This window comes from Mastacembelus armatus, chromosome 10, assembly GCF_900324485.2.
Source record: "Mastacembelus armatus chromosome 10, fMasArm1.2, whole genome shotgun sequence".
Classification (NCBI taxonomy): Eukaryota; Metazoa; Chordata; class Actinopteri; order Synbranchiformes; family Mastacembelidae; genus Mastacembelus; species Mastacembelus armatus.
This window is the reverse complement of record NC_046642.1, coordinates 3,147,744-3,171,014: the sequence shown is the minus strand read 5'-3', so window position 1 is coordinate 3,171,014 and position 23,271 is coordinate 3,147,744. Positions and strand designations below refer to the sequence as shown.

General features: G+C 41.6%; 5 protein-coding genes across 7 annotated transcripts; 3 read left to right on the top strand and 2 right to left on the bottom strand.

Moving 5' to 3' along the window:
• Window positions 1–580: 580 nt before the first annotated feature.
• cox18 (cytochrome c oxidase assembly factor COX18) lies at window positions 581–5,488 on the bottom strand. The gene is made up of 7 exons (XM_026330551.1): window positions 5,248–5,488; window positions 4,270–4,651; window positions 3,240–3,340; window positions 2,952–3,106; window positions 2,260–2,375; window positions 2,079–2,186; window positions 581–1,111 (listed from the first exon to the last, which is right to left on the bottom strand). The coding sequence occupies exons 2-7, from the start codon at window positions 4,630–4,632 to the stop codon at window positions 950–952; spliced, it is 1,005 nt and encodes a 334-aa protein (XP_026186336.1). The 5' UTR covers window positions 4,633–4,651; window positions 5,248–5,488; the 3' UTR covers window positions 581–949.
• A 134-nt stretch (window positions 5,489–5,622) lies between these two features.
• Window positions 5,623–8,956, top strand: selenot2 (selenoprotein T, 2). The gene is made up of 6 exons (XM_026330553.2): window positions 5,623–5,879; window positions 6,817–6,927; window positions 7,329–7,455; window positions 7,543–7,630; window positions 8,200–8,335; window positions 8,454–8,956. The coding sequence occupies exons 1-5, from the start codon at window positions 5,665–5,667 to the stop codon at window positions 8,319–8,321; spliced, it is 663 nt and encodes a 220-aa protein (XP_026186338.1). The 5' UTR covers window positions 5,623–5,664; the 3' UTR covers window positions 8,322–8,335; window positions 8,454–8,956.
• A 684-nt stretch (window positions 8,957–9,640) lies between these two features.
• On the top strand, window positions 9,641–13,520 carry rnf4 (ring finger protein 4). Its single transcript, XM_026331222.1, has 8 exons — window positions 9,641–9,812; window positions 10,700–10,724; window positions 12,064–12,295; window positions 12,407–12,486; window positions 12,667–12,679; window positions 12,765–12,879; window positions 13,007–13,058; window positions 13,139–13,520. Exons 2-8 carry the CDS (start codon window positions 10,713–10,715, stop codon window positions 13,286–13,288), a joined length of 654 nt encoding a protein of 217 aa, XP_026187007.1. The 5' UTR covers window positions 9,641–9,812; window positions 10,700–10,712; the 3' UTR covers window positions 13,289–13,520.
• Window positions 13,521–14,917: 1,397 nt separating this feature from the next.
• Window positions 14,918–19,269, top strand: sqstm1 (sequestosome 1). The gene is made up of 8 exons (XM_026330883.2): window positions 14,918–15,249; window positions 16,184–16,279; window positions 16,866–17,140; window positions 17,326–17,488; window positions 17,613–17,681; window positions 18,127–18,248; window positions 18,581–18,803; window positions 18,885–19,269. Exons 1-8 carry the CDS (start codon window positions 15,081–15,083, stop codon window positions 19,040–19,042), a joined length of 1,275 nt encoding a protein of 424 aa, XP_026186668.1. The 5' UTR covers window positions 14,918–15,080; the 3' UTR covers window positions 19,043–19,269.
• A 48-nt stretch (window positions 19,270–19,317) lies between these two features.
• Window positions 19,318–23,212, bottom strand: mrnip (MRN complex interacting protein). Of its 3 annotated transcripts, none has more exons than XM_026330886.2 (7): window positions 23,041–23,190; window positions 21,851–21,943; window positions 21,550–21,656; window positions 21,404–21,443; window positions 21,183–21,313; window positions 20,635–20,671; window positions 19,318–20,286 (listed from the first exon to the last, which is right to left on the bottom strand). In XM_026330886.2, exons 3-7 carry the CDS (start codon window positions 21,597–21,599, stop codon window positions 19,963–19,965), a joined length of 582 nt encoding a protein of 193 aa, XP_026186671.1. In that variant the 5' UTR covers window positions 21,600–21,656; window positions 21,851–21,943; window positions 23,041–23,190; the 3' UTR covers window positions 19,318–19,962. The 3 variants fall into 3 exon arrangements, with proteins under 3 accessions (XP_026186671.1, XP_026186670.1, XP_026186669.1); XM_026330885.2 differs by lacking the exon at window positions 23,041–23,190 and adding an exon at window positions 22,172–22,995 and having other exon boundaries at window positions 21,851–21,910; XM_026330884.2 differs by having other exon boundaries at window positions 19,321–20,286; window positions 21,851–21,910; window positions 23,041–23,212.
• Between the last annotated feature and the right edge of the window lie 59 nt (window positions 23,213–23,271).

Sequence of the window (23,271 nt, the reverse complement as noted above, 5' to 3'; positions counted from 1 at the left end):
AGACCTGCTGACGGTCACACATTGTTTCTTCTCTTTGACTGAAGAACTGATTGTTGATATTTCCAAAGAGCTGAATAAATAAATGAAAAGTGAAAGACCTGGTTGATGTTACAAACTGTGATGGCACTAAAACAAACTATTGATAGTTAATCTGCAGCTTTTCCAGACTCATGTGGATCAATATGTTTAATCAATATGTTTAATCAATATGTTTGGTCAGAGGGAAAAGGAAAAGCTGCTGTGAGGTTTTAAAACAGCTGGTTTTTGCTTTTTCTTTTCATTTCAGATTTGAATCACAGATTATTGATTGTATTGATACATTGTATTGATCCATTGTATCCAGTCATCTGGGGATTGTTACTGAGTGATCTAAAGAAAAAAAAAAACGTCTTTCTCAGTAAAATCCAACACTGAGGAAACTTCTCAGAGGCGTTGACACATTTTGCAGCTGTTGGTCGACGTCAACTGGTCAGTGGGAACAGAACAAACAGGAAATGTTCCAGAGTCACAGGTCACGTGATTTTTTTTCCTGCTATTGTTCCAATTATGTTTGTGTTAGTTTGTGTTAAAGACACAAACATCATATCATCACAGTTTATTACTGAACATGCAGATCAATCAATCAGTGGATTTAAACATCATCAAACAAACCCCAGACACAAAATGCAGCTTCTCTCCTGCTGTCAGTGTGAAGTGGTCATGTTTCTGTTTCCTAATATCACAGTGTGACACATTTAGGTTCTTTATTGTTACTTTACTGAACTTTTTGTTTCAGTCAATGCAAAGTGTCCTTGCACTGTTCTCCACTGGCACATGCAGTTTCAGCCCTGAGTGCTGTCTGCAGGGATTTTCCAGCCTGTGTATCTGAACTACACTTACTCTCTTCCGCTCAGAGCTGGTGTGAGACACATTCAGAGCAAAGCTTTGATGGTCGCAGCCCCCTGGGTGTTTATTTGCAGTATTTGTTGATGAACGCAGACAGCAGGTCTCTGTACGGAGAGTCTGACTGAAGTGTTGGCAGTCGGAGGATTTTTCGGATCACAGGAGAACGAAGGAGGAGGTTGTGACAGAATCCTACCAGACTGGAAGTGAACCAGTACAGAGCCATGGACTGGGGGGTGGGACAGGAAATAAACTGATGTTAGAAAACCAGAATACCAAATTGTTGAGATCATTCACAGGGTGGAGTTCACATGTTAATTGACCCAAACACCACATGAACATATTAGAACTGATGGTGCAGACGACTGGGTCACCTGAAATTAAACCTGAATCAGAATCAGATGTTGGATCTGACCCTTTGTAAACACACCAAGTCCTGATACCCGAAGATGAGGATTATGTTCTGGAACAAAAGGATCTTCTGGCAATCAGACCTTGTCCAGAGAAACTGCATCAGTCCAGAGCTTCATTGATTTACAGTATCAATTACAACAGACCGATTACGACTGACATAAAATTTATCAGCCAATGTTTGTCATCGTTCCATCCATTTAAGTCATTTTTAAGAAGAATGATAAAGTTTCTGATGTGAGAATTTCTCTTTTTCAGAATAAACTTTGTGGGGTATTATAATGATTTTTAATGCTGTGATGCTATAGGTACAATGATTTATAAGAATCATTAATCAGCAATTAAAATGATGAGATTTGATTTAAACCTGATCCAAAGTAAATCAGCAGACAGTTTGACAGGCTGATAAAATCTGACCAGATCAGGTCCTGGTCTGGTCTCAGTGCCTCTGAAGATTTCTATCTTGCTGTGAGCTGCACGTCCCTGATCTCAGATAAAACGTGTCTGTGTGTGTTTGATCTGACAGGAATGTGTGAACGGCCGAAAGCTTGACTCGACATGTTGAGAAAACAATGAATGAGAATCATCAACTGAACAGATCTGAACATGAACCTTGCAGAGGACTGAGAACTCTGTGTTCTGTCCGTCGGAACCTGATTCAGTCTGAAACCAGTCCATGAGTCCCCTCACAGTCACTGCAGGGTTTTACACTCTGCTGGCACAGCCTCCACTGCTGCCAGCAGCCAATCAGGGGAGAGGATTTTATATATGTGTCTTTAACTCACAGAGGGGACAGTGGCAGCGATGGGGACCATCAGGACTGAAAATCCTCTCATAAAATTTAAAACCAGCTTCTGGAAACGAGTCGGACTGATTCTCTGCAGAGAAAACACCTGAAGAAGAAGACAGGAAGTTAGATTAATGACATTACAGGTCATGTAATCACACACTTGTTGACGGACTGACCTCTATGATGAGTAAGTTGGTAAGTCCCACACAGACAGGTAGGATCCAGGTGGAATCTGGTGAGGTCAGGTCAGGGAACCACAGAGCGCCCCCTGCTGCCAGATCACACTGCAGCGCTGCACAGAGCACAGGTTAAAGTCCTGGGTTAGGACCAGGTCTAATCCAGACCAATCACAGCATCAGAGCTCTGATACTCTGAATCACCATGGCAACAGGATATAAAGCTATATAGATAATATATTTTATAGGTAGATGATCCTACTGTTTGTAAATCTGTTTCTTCTGCTGTAGCCTGTGCTGCTGCTGCTGCAGCAGATGAAGTCATAGAAAGTTCACATTTATTTTCAGCATATTCAAAAACCACAGTTAAACTACATTTAGTCCAGTGTTTACATCTTTTAACTTTTGTAGAAATATTCACGGTGTCTCTGACAGAATCAGTAATTATGACTGGCTCAGATGGCCTCCCAAACTGAGCCCGGTTCTGCTGGAGGTTCCTTCTGTTAAAGGGAGTTTTTCCATCCACAGCTGCCAAGTGCGGCTCATAAAGGATTTGCTGGGTTTCTATGTAAAGTGCTTTGAGATGACTGTATTGTGATTTAGCACTGTACAAATAAATTGAACTGGATTGAAATTGTCCCATCAGATGGCACAGACTGTTCCTGAGACTTGTCCAGACTATATTTTCCTACCGGAATGATCCAGGCTCAGGTTTCGGAGGGCCAGAGACAGGCTGATCCACAGCGGTAACTGAACCCAGACCAGCAGACTGGCTTTGAAGGGGTGACAGTTGTCTCGGATGTAGAGCTGAGAAACAATACGACGCAGATTCTTTTGGAACTGAAACCTACACAAAAACACAAACAGAGAGATCAGAGCGCCAGGAAGAGTTTTAGGACAAAAAAATATGAATCTTCAGACAGAATCTGCAGATCAGCTGTTCAATGATTCAATGTTTGTTTGTTTGTTTGTTTGTTTACCGGCTCTGTTTGTCCGTCCAGCCTTTCTCTCTTGCTCGGACTGAAACTTCGTATCGAAGCCTCTTTGCCAGCTCAGAGATCTCCACCTGCAGGGCCTCCACCTACACATCACCAGGAGGTTACTATGGTTACCTTGATGGCAAAACAGGTTATTATGGTTACAGTGATGAAAGAACAGGTTACTGTCGAGTTCAGGTGATAATTTGTACATTTTCTGCTGGGTGAACCCCTCACACTGACTGTAGAGTGAACACACCAACAAACATGAACAGGATCAGGTCAACATGGAAACAAACAAACAGACTTCCTGTCTGAATTCGAATGTTTTGTTTCCAGGCTGAAAACTGTTGATTTGCTCTTAGTTCTCTGTATCACAGAGCCTGAACACATTTACTCTAACACAATAATTTGCCTAACTCGAAATTAATATGTCAAAATATTAAAACTGTTTTCAAATGAACATGATCTATGACCACAGTTACAGGTGGTTTTAGTAGAGACCTGTGTCTACAAACACACTGTTCAGTCGCTTCTTCTTCATCTCTAACAGCAAAAGTGCATCGGAGAAACATCTGGTGTAAACTGAGAAATCAGTTTTCTCATCAGACCAACGGGCTCTGCTATGTGATGTTTAAAATGACTAATCACAGAGACTTTTAGAGACAACAGAAACTGCAGTTTTAGTCTAGATGGGAAAAAAAAGCAGGCAGCTGCACTCAGAGACTGAACCAGTGCAGACGAAAACATCTGGAGGAGGACAGAAGTCATGGGAAAGAGCGTTGATATGTAGATTCCTAAAATATTTCAACTCTCTGAGGCCAAACTGTCTCTGTTCATGTTTCTCTACTGACAATAAAAACATTTCAGCGTAGGCTGAGCGTTTAGGTTTATTGTGTTAGACTAAATGTGGACACTGCGATACAATCTCAAAATCACTGATTTGATTTGACACAAAAACTTGTCACTTCTCAAAGTCCCAAATCCACATCAGAGGGTTTATAAGAGCTGGAGTTAACCCTGCCTCACTGACCTTGGATACGATGACCAGCTGGTAGGCGGCGAGAGGCAGAGTGATGAGTGTCCGAACTGACACTGTTGCCACGGCGATACTCAGCCACCATGGCAACCCGCTCACCTGCTGCACGCTCACCAGAAAGTTTTCACAAAGGTGGACTGGAGTCGAGTCTGCCAAGCTGCTGTACCAGCCAGACACACCTGGACCAGCTGGAACATCACCACCACCAACTCCTGACACAGTCCTGACAGGTAACCTGTGGAGGCACGGAAGCGCAGACCGGGGGAGACCAGGTGACTTTCTGTGGATCACTGAACAGAGTCCTCGAACAGGAAACCGCAGGAGACCAGACCTTACTGACCCACCCACACTGAGCATGGTGACCCTACCCAAAATCCTGAAACAAAAGCAAACAGGATTATGGGCTACAGAATCAGCCACCATGCAAAACCTGAACACAGATCAGATCCAGGACTGGACTGTCAACCTGAAGACCCTGAAACAGGTAAACTCACCTGAGTTCTCTGGTGTCAAATCTAACATAAACATTAAACAAATCCACATATCTTCTGTGAACCCCACCCATGAGCTGGGTTCTTAAAAGGTCTGAACTAAACAGACACACCTGTGGACACAGAGTGTATAAACAGCAGTGAACACATCACCTGAGTGGCATCAGAGGGTTACCTGAGCTCAAATGTTAAACACACTGAAAGGCTCTGGGTCTGATCAGAATCAATCACCAATCAATGCAGATGTGATTAAGGCACATTGAAGCAGCTACATGATTCAGACCGCAGGGAATGATGGGAAGTATTTGGATCTCAGTTCTCTAAGTTCAGATTTGACTCAACAAAATTAGTATAACGAAGTGTAAAAACTCAGACTGTGTCACAGATGGGTTTTGATGTCATCATTTATATGACGTGCACACGAGAAATACACGAAAATCACTGACGATAAGCCAATTGTTAAAAATAAACATGAACATACCTGTGTGACGTCAGAGGTCAGGACACCTGTTCCCGGTTTTCAGAGATGACAACAATAAACCATTAAAGCTCAGATTTTGTTTTTATTCGTTCACCTTCATGCTTCCACCCACCGGCAGCGCAGCGTCCCACAGATTTAACGTCACGTTGTTTACCGCAGTGCGTCGGATAAATGTGACGCCATAGAAAGGTCGTTATAAATAAAAGTCTTCAAAACGACAATGAAATAAGACTAAAAACAAAAGCAGACTAACGGAGATTTACTGGAAAATGTACTCTCTCTCTGCAGCAAAATACGGGAAAGGAGACCTGGATTATCGCTACCGTCCAACAAACCTTCCGCTCCCATAATGTGCTTTATTGTGAAAGCGAAAAGCGGAAGACGTCTAACAGGTATTAGTGTTGCTGGCAGAGCGACATGGCGGAGTACAGCCAGGCGAGCCTCCTGGCGGCTCTGCTGTTCTTCACGGCCCTAACGGTCCGGGACGTTTATCTCGGCAGGTTGATTTCGCAGCGTGGACATCAGCAGGCCAATAGTGTCGGCACCGACCGGGAGAGCCTTCCGGACACAGAGCCCGGGAGAGCCGCCAAGTCCTCTGTGTACACCGGGCCCGTGCTCAAGTTCCAGTACTGGTGAGGGAGTTAGCACAGGGGCTGACGTCTAACGGCGAGCTAACAGGCAGACTGGTTACTGGAGCTAAGCTAACAGGCAGACTGTGGTTACTGGAGCTAAGCTAACAGGCAGACTGTGGTTACTGGAGCTAAGCTAACAGGCAGACTGTGGTTACTGGAGCTAAGCTAACAGGCAGACTGTGGTTACTGGAGCTAAGCTAACAGGCAGACTGTGGTTACTGGAGCTAAGCTAACAGGCAGACTGTGGTTACTGGAACTAAGCTAATAGGCAGACTGTGTGGTTACCGGAGCTAAGCTAGCAGGCTAACTGCTAACAAACAGACTGTGTGGTTACCGGAGCTAAGCTAACAGGCTAACTGCTAACAAACAGACTGTGTGGTTACCGGAGCTAAGCTAACAGGCTAACTGCTAACAGATAGACTGTGGTCACCGGAGCCAAGCTAACAGGCTAACTGCTAACAAACAGACTGTGTGGTTACTGGAGCTAAGCTAACAGGCTAATTGCTAACAGACAGACTATGTGGTTACCGGAGCTAAGCTAACAAGCTAACTGCTAACAGTGCGCTAACAGACAGATTGTATGGTTACTGGAGCTAAGCTAACAGGGAGCTAAAACATAGACTGTGGTTACCGGAGCTAAGCTAATAGGCTAACTGCTAACAGACAGACTGTATGTTTACCCGAGCTAAGCTAACAGGCTAACTGTTAGCTAACAGTAAGAATGAATGGAATCACGTCTTTTGTGTCACTTTAAGCTAAGCTGCTGTTTTGATTTGATTAAATTGATTAACACTGTCCTTCCTTTCCTTTTCACCAAGCAAATACTAGGTTGTGGGTTTGAATCCCGGTGGACGTGGAACCTTTCCGTGTGGGGTCTACATGTTGTCCAAATACTGCCCTCATCTGACGTGTTTGTTCTCTCTGTGTATGTTTTCAGTATCTCCTGAGGTTACAGTAAAGTGTCCCAGGAGTACTCTCGAGCCATCAGCCAACTGTACCCGGACATCCGCATTGAGGGAGAAAACTATCCCCCGACCCCCTTCAACAGGTGAGCTGTGACATCACAAAGCTAATTACCTGGCTCCTACCAACAGGGTGGTGTAAAGGTGGTAGGTAGGCCATCCACAGATAGGTCGAAGGCCTGGAGAGACATACTGGAGATCAAATGGGTCTGAGTCTCTGCAGAGAGTAGAACCGATGCTGCTTCCGTGTATTTGTAGGCGTGGACCACCTTGTCATCTTAATGCCTTCATGTCCTTTCAGTGTTTTGTAGTAATAAAAAAAAAAAAAAAAACATGTTTGCAGCTTTATAATAAAAATGATGGAGCTAAATGTGTAACAATATGATTCAGTGCAGCTGCTAACACCTGCGCCTGCCTCATAGCTCCCTGCTCCTAATGCTAACTGTACTGAGACCAATGTTTTTTGATAACACCTATTCCTCCTCAGGTTTGTGGGTAACCTGATCTCCTACCTGAAGCTCCTTTCCATTCTTCTGATCGTCAGTGGTCAGAATCCCTTCATCTATCTTGGCCTCCAAACTCCCAGAGCCTGGACCTGGAGCCAGGACAACAAGGTATCTGTTACCATGGCAACATATATAGCAGCTGATTAACAAGGCAACAGCTTTAAATCAGTATCATCACTGTCTGTTGTTTGTCAGATCTTCTCCTGTCTGATGACCTTCTTTGTCTGTAACATGATGGAAACTCACTTCCTGTCTACTGGAGCCTTTGAGATCACTCTGAACGGTGAGTTCTCATTGGTCCAAAACATCATGATCATTCTTCGGTCTAGTAAGCACAGTTTGTTCTAAAGGGATCCAGTAGGTGCAACAAAGGGCTGGTTCCACATTTGGTGAATGTGAGCCAGTCCTCTGTTTTTAAGTAGATTTAGAAGAAGAAGTACTTTATTAATCCCCAAGGGGAAATTCAATTGTTACAGCAGTTATTCTGATTTAAATTTATTAAATTTAATATTATTTAAATTGTATTAAAGTATATATTAAATATTAGATATCCATCCATCTTCTATACCCGCTTTTTCCTGAAAGCCAGGGTCACGGGGATCTGCTGGAGCCTATCCCAGCTCTCTCTGGGTGAAAGGCAGGGGTACACCCTGGACAGGTCACCAGTCCATCACAGGGCCACATAGAGACACACAAAGACAGACAACCTCACACACTAAATATTAGATATGTTTAAGACAATGCCATATAAAATATATGATTATTTTTAATTGGCCCCTCTGACTGTGACTTTCTCGTGTAACAGGCGTTTTTGTTACCTCACTGACATCCTGGTGTTTTTGGTCCCCCTAGATGTCCCCGTGTGGTCAAAGCTTCAGTCTGGTTATGTCCCAAACATCCAGGAGATCCTCCACATCCTTGACAACCACCTGAAGATGAACCAGGTGGATCATATGACCTTCTCCTCCACTTAAAGCTGCACACACAGGTAAGCCAACAAACAACACCTGCATCTAAACAGCTGATTTGAGGCAGGAAAAAGGTTTCAGCTGGACCATGGCTGCAACTGCTTACCTGTCTCTTTTCCCTACCTCACTCTTTTTCAGCCGTGCTGCGTTCAAGTGTCCCTGCTCAGTGGGGCATTCAGCTGCTGGCGTTCATGAAGGTTCGGCCCTAAAGCAGACTCTGTGGGGCCTAGCCAGATGCCCCTCGCCACAGATCGAGTGCTCCCTCTCTGCTGGGTCACAGCTCAGCACTACAGTTCCCACAGTGCACCTGTTACAGGTGGAGTCAGCTCATGACTCTGCTGGACTCTGGACTGATGTTTTTTTGTTTGTTTTTTAAATTTAAAGGTTGAGCAGAGATGATATGAAACTAGGTACCACTGTCAGCTTCATGCTTATCATCCTGTGTCTGCACAGGAAGTAGCTGGCAGTAATCAACAGTGATACAGAACTAATGTCAGGTTTCAATATAGTGTGCATTTTCACTGTCAAACTTTTGTTTCTTAAATATTTCATTATTCATTCTGTAAAATGTCTGGAATCATAATAAAGCATCAAAAGTTTCCATTTGTGACTTGATTTACAGAAATAAAGATTTAAATTCACGCTTTTAATGTGAACATTTTTTCTGAATTATTTTTTTATTATAATAAATTGTACTTTCAACCAAAAACACTGAACTGGTTCAAATTATAAGTCCATCTATCCATCCATCCATTATCTATACCTGCTTATACCTTAACCAGGGTCCCAGGGATCTGCTGGAGCCTATCCCAGCTCTCTTTGGGTGAAAGGCAGGGGTACACCCTGGACAGGTCACCAGTCCATCACAGGGCCACATAGAGACAACCTCACACAGGAAGGTTGCGTACCCAGGACCTTCTTGCTGTGAGGCAACAGTACTAACCACTGTTACCACTGTGCTGTGCCAAATTATAAGTCACTGCAGTTAATCATTAATTTAATTTTCCAACATATATAAAGAATAATTTCACATGTCTGGTGTTTTTAGCTCTGGATATTTGGTTTCAACAGAGTTCTACTAACCTGTTTATTTTTGTTTTTTTTTCATCTTGATATATTCTCTTAACATTCTGTGCTGTCATGGAGACAAACCAAAGTGTTTATATATTTGCATAATAAAACATGAGTTAGCTAGTAGGCTTTGGTCTGACATTAGAATCCAGTTTGGAGAATTTAATCTATTTTAATTCCAGTTGCAGGTGTTCCCTTTCACCTGAGCAGCACTCCTTCAGACACCAGGGGGCTGCCTCACACTCCGACACCGACTTCCGTCAAAAGAAGAAGAGGCGGTGACAGAAGCTAATATTAGCATGTTGGGCGAGAATAAATAAGTAACGCTGGTGTGTTTGTGCTATAATGCTTAAATGTGTGAAAAGTTAAAAAGCTGCTGAACTAACCCACCTGCTAACAGCAAACAAGACACAACGCGCGCCGGCGGTAAGTTTCAGTGGTTACCTGTTAACTATTGTTAGTTAGTTAGCTGCATTAGCTGTTATGTTGTCAGCTTTTTTTCCAAGACTTGGGAACTTCAACGTTTCTAAACTCGGAGTTAAATTTCAGCCTGTTCACAGTAACGTGGCTGAAAACACCCAATAACGTTTGTTCCACTTTTATATGAACGGCAGGGAGCAGCATTTTTTTAAAGGATTAATTTTACTGCTAAAGCTGCTGCCCGACAGCTAACGTCAGCTACAGGCTAAATAGGGGCTAATGGTACTGACAGGTGAGCTCAGGTAGGTCCTTCAACCTGGTGCTAACAGCTAATGGTGATGGGTGTTGTCAGACATGATGTAATCCCATTAGTGTTGCATTCACAGCACAGTGAAACAGGTGTTAACTATATCCCAGGTGTTAGGCCGTTTGCCGACCTTTAGTGACGGCAGATAAACAGGTAGGGCAGCTCCTTATGTTGTGATGAACAGGACGTATTCAGACCCTTTCATTTTCTTTATGTTGCAGCCTGATACTACAGTTGTTTTGTCTCATTAATCTACACTCAGTGCCACATCATGACAAAGTGAAAACACAATCTGAGAAATGTCTGTGAACTTATTAAAAAGGAAAAACTGAAATATCACATGTGCATCAGCATTCAGACCCTTTTGCAACAACACATTAAGCTCAGGCTGGAGTCCACCTGTGGTAAATGAAATTGACTGGACATGATTTGGAAAAGCCCAGATCTCCCAACTAGTTTAAATAATGACAGTGTAGCACCACAACCCTGTGTCTGTTCCCCTGTGTGAGTTGATCTGATGTGGTCTAGCTAATGTGTTGGGGTAAGTCTCTTTAACCCTGTCCGTGTCTCTGCTTCCTGTCTGCAGCCTCTTGGATGATATGAGCAGCTCTGTAAGTTAATTTTTTACATTTCTGGCAGTTTGTAGTTTGATCAGTTTGTTCACTCGTTATCACCAGCCTGAGATCAGTTCATCACTTTATCAGTTCAGCTGAGCGACACATAAATCCATCCAAATAAACCCTCCTGCTGGTCTAACAACAAATATCAGCAATGTGTAATGTGAACCCTGGTTTTATCACTGCCACCAATGATCAGGTCATTAGAATGATATTGATGTTACTGGTACCAATAATCTTTCTTGTTATTGTGTGTAAAAAATAGCCTTGAATACAAATAGAACAGAGTTCTAAAACACAGTTAGTTATTCTGCAAATTAATTAGTAATCAATAATTATTTTGTATTTCTCTGAATTTCTGCTTGAATATGGGTAGATCACCATGGTACGGTACAGCACTGCTTACCTGGTCAGGTTAACTTTCCATTATCATGGCCTTCGACCAATCAGATTACTGGAAAAACTTTCTTCATCCCTACGGGAGCCTGACAGGGACATGACAGGGAAATTGACAACTAATGAGTCAGTTATTTTTTTTTATCAATCAGTCAAATCACTTAATTGTTCCAGACTTTATTTAAAGAACTTTGGGTTTAAAACAGAGTTAATAATTAAAGCTGCATTTAAATAAACCTGGGACTGTAACTCTGAATAACATGAGGGGAAATAAAAACTAATCCCTCTGGAGTCTTTGTTTGCAAAAATAATTCAAACAAAATTTCCACAAATACTTCCCATGATTATAAGTGAACATACTGAGACTGATTTTATGAGCCACTAAATGCATTTCTTTCTCTGTTCTGACATTACTATAAACAAATTTACCTGCAGGTATCATTGTTATTATATTAGTTCATTCATAACAGAACCGTATGAAACTGAGATCCAGGAGTTAGTTTTGGGCTCTGTGAAACCAGATAATCCCATGAGAACCAGATTAAATTTAATTCACTTTATACCTACGTATTCAGCCTTGATGTCATCTGTGTGTGTGTGTGTGTGTGTGTGTGTGTGTGTGTGTTGTAAGGGAGAAATTAATTTTACCTGTATTTACATTTCTTAACTCTTTATTCACAGGGTTTGATTGATTTCATGAAGACACCCTAGGCGCAATATTTTTTGGAATATAACCGTATTAGGGAATAATCTTAGTAGTAGAATTAGGGAAGATTATTTGCATCCGTGTATAAATGGAAGCCATCAGCCATCAGCCGTGTAGGAGCTGAGCATCTGAGGTACAACGAAGTGTTTATGGGTTTTGTTTTGCTCCTTTTCTTGCAAGAAAATAAATCTCAAAAGTTTGGTATGTCATTCTCTTTACTGCTCACCACAGGGATTTTGCCACAACAGCGTTCAGGCTCAAAGGAAGAGGAGGACCACAGGAAGTCCTCTGGTTTTGAGACCCAGCAACAAGACCAGCAGAGTTGCTACTGCTAGAAGGACAGCTAACGCTAACAGACTGGCTAACAGGGGGACTAGCAGGTCAGCTAACATTAGCAGGACATCAGATGGGAATCTCTCCCCCCCGACAGAGACCATCAACGTGATGGACAACACTGAGGACAGTCAGTACAGATCAATATCTCTTATCTGCTTTAACCAGTAGCCAGTATAATACACATCTAAAAACATATTCAGATACACTGTCATCCATAATCAATAACTGATGTGTTCAGGTGTGGAGGAGGTGGTGGATCTGACCTGTGAGGGATCAGAAGCTGCTGTAGTCGACCTGACCAACAACGACTCAGTACTGGTTGGAAATACTCTATTACTACACCCTCATACTACTACTACTATTACTAGTACACCAAATACTACTACTACTACAATACTCTCATGCTACTGCTACATGCTAATACTATACTGCACAGTGATACTCCCAGTTGTAAACACTTAACTGTTTCTTCTTCTCTCCTTCCTGTCTGTGGTGCAGCTGGTGGACGAAGGTAAAACTCAGATCAAACATAAGTATCAGGATGTGTTGTTTCATTAAAGGACCAGTCCAACACGTGTCTGGGTGTCCTCCATCAGGTCCTCAGAACAGGAGAGTCCCCGCAGGTGAGAGTTACGTCGTCAGCAGTGATGAAGATGAGGATGCACCCCCCGTCCTCAGCGCTGCCATGATGTCATCGGTACACAGCTCCAGGTAAAACACTGATCCCATTGATCCATAACTACATATTGTAGAGAATCAGACAGAGTCATTGATCAGTAGAAGTGGTGACGTGTTATTAGTCTGAGTAGAATCAGTAGGATCTTCGTCTGTGTTTCAGGTCGACTCCGGGGACAATCAGCTGTCCCATCTGTTTGGACTCGTACTCTGAGGTGAGTCTCTGTCACAGCTGTTCACATCTGGATGGAAGGTTAGACTCCTGCAACATGACTGGCTCTTGTTTCCCCCACAGATCGTCGAGAGAGGCCGATTGGTTGTTTCCACTAAATGTGGTCATGTTTTCTGTAGTCAGTGTCTGAGGAATGCACTGATATCATCGCACACCTGTCCTACCTGCAGGAAGAGACTCACCCACCGCCAGTACCACCCCCTGTATGTCTGACATCACCCTGATATCAGCACACACCTGAGCTGCTGCTGGACATCGTCAGATGTTTTTTGTGCTGAAAATTTTTGGGGAACATGAAACCTTTAGTTAGAGCTGATTGATTATTGATCAGTATGTTTCTGATTTAATTTTTCAGATTTGTGTTTTGGTCCCAGATATTCTGTGTTTATTTTCTATTGTGATTCATGTAGAAAAGTTGCAATAAATTCTGTAACCCCTTATGAAACCTGGTTTTAGATTCTGATTCAAACTAAAGAAGCAACCCAGTCACCCTTGTCATTGATCACAACAATACATAAATGTTTAAAGCAGATTGCCAATTAAACCAGAGGAAGAAGTACTCACATCCTATTCTTAAGTAAATGTAAAACACTGGGTTACACTTAAAGGCCTTGCATTTAAATATTTCCTAAAATGGTCTTGCTTAAAGGTATTTCAAATAAAAACACTTATTCTGTAGAAATGTTCTTATTAATGAACTTGTGTGTTCTGAAACAGTGATAAATTCTCACAAATAAAAAAAAAGTTGATTTTAGTAAGAAAGGAATGATTAATAAAACATCAGAACTCAGTAACTGATAATCACATTAGTTAAATGTGATGTGTGAATTATATGAAATTAAAATCTGTTCACATTTTTCAGGGATTAAATAACGTTTTATATAAAACCCCTGGTTCTTCTACTGAACGGTTTGTTTTCATGCTCACTCTCATCATCTTGTGACTCTGACTCACAAGAGTGATGAGTCACTGTCACCTGACCCAAACTGTTGCTGATTGGCTACTCCACCATCCACCCTGAGTCATGCAACACCTGGACAACTTCTGGAAAAAGGAAAACAGCACATGAAATATAAATAGTACTCATATAGTTCATAATAGTAGTCTCTCTCTCTCTCTCTCTCTATATATATATATAGATATGTGTGTAATTTTATATATACACTATGGAAAAGTGGGAAATAAATTTTTGAGAATGCAGAACACTCAATATTGCAGTTAATATAGTAAGTGCATTTAAGTTTTCTTTTACTATAAACAGTAAATGGATGGTGAAACAGAACAAACTAGATAAATAAGGATAATGTAAAGAGCTTTGGGAAATTATTCAGGAGAAATAAAAGAACAAAGTCAAGATGCACATTCATGTTATTTCTGTCAACAGTTTCATGTTTTTAGTGTGTCAGGTTTTATTGTTGAATTTAATTATATTAAAGAGTATTAACAGCAGGATTAGAAATCACAGCAGCAAAAAGTTTGAAATATTTTCATATTATGTTTGATTTTTCTTATTAAACCAATGGTCACATAAGCTGTGAGACTTTATTAAAGCGGTTTGTGTTTACATGTTTACATGGACTTTAAACGCTGAAACCAAGACCTGAACATTTAAAAATGAGCTTAATGTTGTTTAAAACGTGGACAATCCTCCATTTTGTCTCGTAACGATTACTCAGCGTTATTTTTGTTTAATGTTAACTTTATACAGGACGAACCTGATTGGTCAGCTGAGTCAGAGGGGAAGTCCCTGATTGGAAACTGCTTAAGTCATTCTTCGGCCTTCCTATTGGTCGGCTGGGCGGGACCTCCCAAACGGACCAATAAGAGTTCACGTACGTATTTACTTCTTCGGACGATGGTGACGTTTTTCGCGGAAGTAAACATAAAGGAGGCTGAAGATTTAACGCTGCGTCACAAAGTTTCTGACTTTGGTGTATTCTGGTGAAGTCTGTGTTTTTTCGGTTCGGTTCTACCCAGAGTCTAGTTTAGGCTTGTCCGCAGCAACATGTCGGTCACGGTGAAGGCCTACCTGTTGGGAAAAGAGGAGTCGGTGAAGGAGATCCGCAGGTTCGCGGTGGATCAGGACGTTTCCAGCAGCTTCGACTATCTATCCACGAAAACCATGGAAGTCTTTAACAACCTGAAGAACTCATCCTTCAGCATGTATTACCGGGGTAAGCATCTACTTGGCTTTATAAAGTCTAAAAGGTTACATCGTCTTTCTGGTAAAACTGTGCACAGGGAAAGTGTAAGACATTTAAATCACCATGTTTGTGTTTGACACTGACACACCTGACTGAACCTTCACCTGGTGCTGATCATGCTGTGGTTGGACAGGTTTCACTGTCCAGCTTCAGGTGTACCTGTGTAAGTAGGTGTGTCCGAATTTACTGTGAAAACAGGAAAAGCAGAGTTAAAACACAGTTTAATGCAGGTAGACGTCACAAATTCAGTCTGTGAAATATTTGAAAACATTCATTCTGAGTGAAAGTTTATTAAAAATCTACAGTTTGACTTTAAACAATAATAACTAAATTAAATATTATTTAACTATAATTAATTATTGATAGATATATATTGATATACAGTCTGGAGGCTGTGGCAGAGAGGAGGCTGGTGGACAAAATCAACTCCATACTGGACAATCCTGCCCACCCACTTCATGAGGAACTGGGGCGAATGGAAAGTTCATTCAGCCACAGACTAATTCCACCTAAAGCCAAGACTGAGAGATTCAGGAAGTCTTTCGTGTACATGGCCATAAGACTCTATAATTCCACAATATAAACAACAACACACACACGCATGCACGCACACACCACACCACACACACACACAAAATAATTACTTTACTTTTCTACATACAAGTTAATTACTTTAATTTCTATTAATTAATATAATTTAAATAATAATAAATTTAATAGCTTTAAGTTAGAATAACTGCTCTAACAATTGAATTTCCCCTTGGGGATTAATAAAGTTCTTCTTCTTCTAAATCTACTGCAGCGACATGTAAAACATGAAGCGAGATCATGTTTGATAGTAATATTTCTAATACTACTACTGCTACCACTGCCAAAAATAATAATCTATTTACTGATGTTTCAGATGAAGATGGAGACCTGGTGGCATTTTCCTCTGATGATGAACTGATGATGGGTCTGGGCTGTATGAAGGACAATACCTTCCGCCTCTTCATCAAAGGTACAAACACACCTGGACCTCAGCTTCCTCATTTAAAACCAGGTCACATGTTAAGGTTTAACCCACGTAATGAAAACACATTAAAAATCTGGCTTTATGTAAAATCACTTATTTAGAACAAGTGGATTGTAATATAATTTATTATTACATGTTTGTATTTTCACTTTTTCTGACCCTAACTCTCAGAAATAAGAGGTCTAAAACTTTTGTGTAAGTGCCATGCTTTTATTGTGAAAGTCAGTGTCAGTGTGTCTGTTAGAAGAAATAATAGTTATCTAACACTTGAATCACAGGGTCATCACAGCAAGCAGATTCAAAGAATTAAGTAGAATTAGTTAAGAGGAAAAAATATTTTTACGTACTTCTGTTTATTTCTAGAAAAACATGTTTGTTGCTACATTTATCCAAAATCTTTTTAAAATTACTAGTTCATTTTGATTTCTAAAATTTGGCCAAGGATTTTTGGTAATACATCTGGAAATATATCTTTTTATAGGTCGGCCCAGGGTAGGTCTGATTATGGTTTAATTCATGAAACCAAATCTAGTGTGTTTGTTTCTAATAAAGTTCAATTGAACTCTTTCAGAGAAGAAGGAGCATCGTCGGGACTTTCCTCTTCATGCCTTCCCTCCCTTCACTTTCGCCCCCCCTCCTGCACCTGGAGGTCCTCATGTCCCGCCTCCTCACCTGGCCCCACCCCCAGCCCTCCACCCTAATGTCACCTGTGATGGCTGTGACGGCCCTGTGGTGGGAACTCGCTTTAAGTGTTCTGTGTGTCCAAACTACGACCTGTGCTCCACCTGCCAGGCCCGAGGGATACACACTGAGCATGCTCTGCTGCCCATGTGGCACCCACTGCAGGTGAGTGGCATCATGGTAAAGAAACCAGGTGTGATTAGAAGGGGGGGATATAGATACTAGTACTGCATGCTAGTCCTTGAAGGCCACTGTCCTTCTTTTTTCCCCAGCTACCTCTACCCACTGCTGATTACCTACCTGTTTTCAGCCCTGCTCTCTGACTGACAAGTGGTTGTGGTGTTTTCTAGTGGTTTCCTCGGGGGAAGTGGTTCAAGAGGATGAGACACTGCATGTGGAATCAGAACCTGACCCAGGCTCATGCTCAGCCTCAGGACCAAGACCAGGATCAGGATGAGGACAAGGCTCAGGCTGAATCCTCCAGGCCTGCAGCCGACTGCAGCGGCCCCTCTGGTCAGTAGAACGAAATTTGTCTTCTGTTATAATCTGGCTTCACGTCTAATCTAACCAGTGATCAATAAATTAGTAAGTGATGTTGTGACTGATCACCCAAATGACCTCTGACCTCTGTCTGCAGCCTCTCAGGCTAATGTGGACTTCTTGAAGAACATTGGGGAGGGTGTGGCAGCTATGCTGAGCCCCCTGGGTGAGTGATGTCATTTTAACCTTGGGGTTAATAGTTTCTGATTGGCTGAGAGTGGCGTGTGGGTGTTCTTTTCAAAAGAACATTTCTGTTAAAGGAGCTGTTTACTGCTGAGGGTCTGTTCTTTTAAAAAAAAATATATATATATATATTCTGATTTTTCATTATTTGTAAATCAGAGTTAGTGTTTTAAGTACAACAATCAGTTGATTGATCAGCAAAACAAATTTGCAGCTGTTTTGACGCATGTAATTTCTTTAAACACTTGGCTAAGAGTTTGTTTTTCCTATACACACAACAGTAGAATTACTTTCTGACATTTTAATGGCGAAAATTATCAACATATACCAGGCTGAATAAGTTAAAAACCATTTGATATAAACAAGAACTTTCAGGTGTTGAACTAGAGCCAGTTTACCATTAACAGGAAGTGATGTCATATGTGCAGGTATTGATGTGGACATTGATGTGGAGCATGAGGGACAAAGGACCAAGGTGAACCCTCCCTTTCAGCCTTCAGGGGCTGGGGGTGACGTGGAGATGGATGGTGGTGGCAGTGAGGGGTCAAAGGTCAGTTCCTCTTCATTAGAAACAGCTGCTATGTTTAGCATTTCCCCTGAAAACAGCCAGGACTGTAGAGCAGAAATGGTTAACGATTAATCAGTAATCAATTAACAGAAACAATGGACTTCTGTGGCTCCTCCTACAGCAAGTGACTCAGATTCACTGGGAACCAGTCTGTAGTCTGTTTAGTGTGTAGTTTGTTTAGTGTTAATTTCACCTGAAGAGTGATCACTGTTACCATGGAAACAAGTAACTTTAAACTGATGTGAAATGGCCCAGGTCTAGTTTACAATCCAGTGTACCCCAGTATGTAACCAGTGTGACTGTGTGGTCTTCAGGTGAGCAAAGATTCTGACGAGGAGTGGACTCACTTGAGCTCCAGAGAAGTGGATCCCTCAACAGGAGAACTGCAATCCCTACAGCCTGAGAACCAGAACCAGGTGCAGGACCCACCATCAGGATCACAGGAACCCCCACCTGGAGGACAACAGGAACCTCTACAGCAGCAACAGGGTCCAACAGGTCTGAGGGAGGCAGCTCTGTATCCCCACCTGCCTCAAGGTAAGACCACATCCCGTAAACGAGTCTGAGCTGTTTGGTGCATTGTGGTGTTCCTGCTGACCTTTGACTCCATCCCTACAGAAGCGGACCCAGGCCTGGTGGAGTCTCTGTCCCTCATGTTATCCATGGGCTTCACTGATGAGGGCGGCTGGCTGACTCGACTCCTTCAGGCCAAAAACTATGACATCTGCGCCGCACTCGATGCAATCCAGTATGACAAACAGCCCCGTCCCCGCTAGCCCTGACAACATCATCAGTGACATCACCTCTTCTAAACCGATCACATAATCACATCAGTTTCTGTTGGCTGATTACTGCTATAATTAATTAATATGTTAACTCTCAGGTTACTCTCCCTAACACAAATCAATACATTAACTCATTGATAACCATTTTTATCACTTTGTTGTTTCATCACTGATACTTTCTGTATTAATCTGAACAATAAAATCAAGAACTGAACCAACTGGATGTTTCCTAAACTGAAATTTTATTTAATGCAGTCACCTGTTTTAATAACATATAACCAAATCAATCGGAGTAAAAACTACAAAGTTCACAGAATACTGTCTGAATGACACGAGGTGTATAATAAAGGTCTGAAATAAATATTAAACATGATAAATATTTGAGTCATGTCTCAAACAAAAATACATGAATCATTGACATCTACAACAGCTAGTTCATCGATCAAAGAAAAGCAAATTAATTGGAAACTTTTAGTTTTAGTTGATAAGAGATACTTTCAGCTACTGCATCTTATGACCAAACATAACAGTAAAACTAATCATTTACCTCATGAGATACACACACATTGTGGGTCAGGCCCTGGGAACTTGTGACAAACTTAACATTTTAATGAACAAACCAATGAAGAGATTATTTGATAACATAAATAATGACTATGATGACTATATTAGTAAAACAATTTTCTAGTCATGCAGAAAATGTCAGAAAACTGTTAAAATGTCTGTCACAAATTCTTAAAGTGATGTCTTCAAATATCTTGTTCACTGTTAGAAAACCTGACAAAACAAAATTTAACATTTTCATTAAGGGTTTAAAGTTGTTTAGATCAGATTGTCACTGACATTTCTCCTTTATAAACTCTGCACAATAAACTGTAGTTGTTTCAGGCAGTTTTACCTCCCATGTTGGTTTAAACCCTGTGATCTGACAGAAACTCGCCACTGTAGCTGAAATCCTCTCCACTCTCAAACATGGAGGAAACAGGCCGTGGAGGGCGGGGCCTAGTGATGATGTCATGACAGGGCATATAATCTGTTCCACCCAGTTGCAGGTTTGCCGAAGGTCCCTCCTCCCGCACCTGATGGTCTGAACTGAGGAAACGACACCACCCGGAGACTGGAGCCTTGAGACTTGGAGGACTGGTCTGATTCACACTGAAGAGGTTAACACTCTTCTTACTGAGAGGACTTGTTGTGTTTGAAGGTATAACAGGCTTCAAACTGCAGCAGGCTGACTGCAGAGAGGAAATGAAGTCATCAGCTCAGGTCACTTTTTTTGATCTTGATGTAAATCCATTGAGTACAAAGCAAAGCTCCAGAGAGCAGCTCTGATGTTAAACAAGTAAAATCTGAAGCTTTTTTTTATCTTCACAAACTGTATAGTAAACTTACACCACATTCATTTCTTATAAATAAGTTTAAATAAACAGACTATGAATCAGAACGCTGAACTTAGTGCCTGCTAAAATCACAGAGTGAGACCTCTTCAACTCACCTGGACTTAGCACAAGGAAACTGTTAACCTAGTTCAGTGTTAAGACAAAGTCAGCAAAGTTTGATAAATTATCTTGGCAGCAAGTTACCTGCTCAGGTGTCCAGCTGTCTGCTCTCTTCCTCTTCCTGAAAAAACAGAATTTTGAGGTTAAATATATACATGAGTGACACACATTATGACACACTATGTGTAAGTGACCACTATAAGAAACCACCATCAATGAAGCGCAGATACTACCATGAAGAAAGAGAGCAGAGCCACCATAGTAATGCAGCAGAGCAACAAATACTGCCACATTAAAAAAAAATAGGGCAGCAGTGAAAGAAGCCGAGTTGTATTTTACTTACATATCCGCTCATTCGTTATTTAATAGATTTGAATTTTCTTAATGTATGATAAAATTGTGCTTAAGAGATAAGAACCTAAGAGATAAAACATACGTTAATGGACTGTATGAACAAAAATGTGAGCAGCAACAGAAAGACGACATCCAAGAGATGGTCGGGTTTGTTGAAGAAAAGCTGATCTGTTTGTGGAATCGACAACCCAGAGACTCCCCAAACTCAGGGCTAACACACTTGTGTCTTTGCTAAATGCGCCTTCTGAAATACCAGCATACACACTATAAATTCACACCTGTCAGTCATGTTGTTGCCATGGAGCTGCCGTCTGCCCATTACAACACCATCATCTTCATCCTCCTCTCGTTCTGCCTCCTCAGGTGGGTCCAGGTATTTGCTCCAGCGGCTCACCTGATTCTTGCTCACCTGTAGAGAGAGCAGAACTGAATAGTCTGACAAACAAAACAGAAAATAATACACTTCAGGACATTCAAAAGAAAACACCTGTGATCTCACCTCCTCAGTCTTCTGCTCTCCATCTACCTCTACCTGTTCCCTGTTAACATCAGTCAGACAGATAAGAACACCTGATTGACAGGTGAACACTAGGATATCTGATGGGACTAAAGGAGCGGCAATAAATTCAGGGACAAGTTTGTTACCATAGTGACCAGGTATTGGCATCCTGCTCCTCCATCATGGCTCCTCTCATGGCATTCAGTTTCTGAACATGTTGTCTGCAGTCAGGCCCTGAACCGCATCCAAACTCCTGTCAATCAATAACTCCATCAATCAATCTACAAAAATGTCATCAGATTAATAAATAATGAAAGCTGTCTGTTTAGATAAAAGAATTGTTTGGTTTGTGATGCTAGTCTCCTGATACAAATGATCTAAACAACCAATATGGACTCAGTTCAGAGTCCAGTGTGTTTCAAATCAATATCAAATTTATATTCTGACCTTGAGCAATGATTGTTTCTCCCCACACAGTTTACAGCTCCACCTCTTTACCTTCTTCACCTGACAGACACACCACAGGGGACACAGTCATGTCTTAGTAAATGACACATAAAAACAAACAAAAACCATCAGACACAAAATCATAGCAATGTTTTTTTTTAGCACTTTTAGTCTGAGAGGCTAAGAAAATATTTCCTAGAGCTTTCCTGGAATGTCACTCGTGAGAAACCAGAACTTCAGATCAGCACAAGTGATGTTAAACCTCATTTTACACTTTCTGATTTTAAACTGTATCATCCTCATATAATAGGATATACTCACATGTCGCATTGGGCCATTGTTAGGCTAACATAAAGAGAGTGTTGATGCTAAGCCAACCAACTCGGGCAAATTAAAATGCCATGCATGGTTTTATAACAGCAGCCAGGTTGAGAGCACAAGGAAAGTGAGGGATTAATTAACTGAACAATATAAAGAACAGTTACAAACAAATAGCATAATACGGTCCATGTAAGCTTTTCAATAAAACGACAAACATATAACGTTATAGCTTTAATGTATAAAAAAGTGAGGGGAGTAATAATAATAGTAACCTGAATAATAACGTGACGGTGACATATCGCTGTCGCATGCGTAGTCTAAATGCACAAGAGAAGACCCGATACAAAGTAATACAGTTAGCTAGCTTGTTAGCTTAGCCGGTACACGGTAACAGGATGACTCGACAAAAAGTATTACAGTTAGTCTGTTAGCAGGTAACGTTACACGGTGACGGGATGACTCGACATAAAGTATTACAGTTAGTCTGTTAGCAGGTAACGTTACACGGTGACAGGATGACTCGACAGAAAGTAATACAGTTAGCCTGTTAGCTTAGCCGGAAAACGGTAACGGGATGACTCCATAGAATGTAATACAGTTAGCCTGTTAGCTTAGCCGGTAAACGGTGACGGGATGACTCCACAGAAAGTAATACAGTTAGCCTGTTAGCTTAGCCGGTAAACGGTAACGGGATGACTCTACATTTACAGTTAGCCTGTTAGCTTAGCCGGGACACGGTAACGGGATGAACCCACAAAAAGTAATACAGTTAGCCTGTTAGCTTAGCCGGGACACGGTAACGGGATGACTCCATAGACAGTAATACAGTTAGCCTGTTAGCTTGCAGTTAATACGGGTGTTATCCGTACCTGTTGAACTTGAAAGCTCTGACATTTAAAACACCTGAGAACATGAAACTCCTGAACCATGACTGATGTTTTTGTTGTTTTGTTTGTTAAAGGCCCTATTCCCGGTTCTAATCGCTCCGCTTCTCCGCCTGTGTTTTCCCGGGTTTGTTTTGAATAGCGTTGGTGCGTCACATATTACGTCACAGCCGCTGTGATTGCGGGGCATTAGAGCGCCCCCTATGGGCCGGAGTT

What these genes read in the sequence shown, in the direction of transcription:
- rnf4 (XM_026331222.1), top strand. An exon ending in GATGGACAACACTGAGGACA is followed by an intron (nt 12,296 to 12,406) that starts GTCAGTACAGAT and finishes TGATGTGTTCAG; the next exon opens with GTGTGGAGGAGGTGGTGGAT. An exon ending in TCATCGGTACACAGCTCCAG is followed by an intron (nt 12,880 to 13,006) that starts GTAAAACACTGA and finishes TCTGTGTTTCAG; the next exon opens with GTCGACTCCGGGGACAATCA.
- mrnip (XM_026330884.2), bottom strand. Translation starts at nt 23,100, where the DNA reads ATGGTTCAGGAGTTTCATGTTCTCAGGTGTTTTAAATGTCAGAGCTTT. An exon ending in GGCAACAACATGACTGACAG is followed by an intron (nt 20,672 to 21,182) that starts GTGTGAATTTAT and finishes CTGTTTTTTCAG; the next exon opens with GAAGAGGAAGAGAGCAGACA. An exon ending in ACAGCTGGACACCTGAGCAG is followed by an intron (nt 20,287 to 20,634) that starts GTAACTTGCTGC and finishes TCCTCTCTGCAG; the next exon opens with TCAGCCTGCTGCAGTTTGAA.
- sqstm1 (XM_026330883.2), top strand. Translation starts at nt 15,081, where the DNA reads ATGTCGGTCACGGTGAAGGCCTACCTGTTGGGAAAAGAGGAGTCGGTG. An exon ending in CGACTGCAGCGGCCCCTCTG is followed by an intron (nt 17,489 to 17,612) that starts GTCAGTAGAACG and finishes CTCTGTCTGCAG; the next exon opens with CCTCTCAGGCTAATGTGGAC. An exon ending in AGCTATGCTGAGCCCCCTGG is followed by an intron (nt 17,682 to 18,126) that starts GTGAGTGATGTC and finishes TCATATGTGCAG; the next exon opens with GTATTGATGTGGACATTGAT.
- cox18 (XM_026330551.1), bottom strand. Translation starts at nt 4,632, where the DNA reads ATGCTCAGTGTGGGTGGGTCAGTAAGGTCTGGTCTCCTGCGGTTTCCT. An exon ending in TGGACGGACAAACAGAGCCG is followed by an intron (nt 3,107 to 3,239) that starts GTAAACAAACAA and finishes GTTTTTGTGTAG; the next exon opens with GTTTCAGTTCCAAAAGAATC. An exon ending in TCGCTGCCACTGTCCCCTCT is followed by an intron (nt 1,112 to 2,078) that starts GTGAGTTAAAGA and finishes CCCACCCCCCAG; the next exon opens with TCCATGGCTCTGTACTGGTT.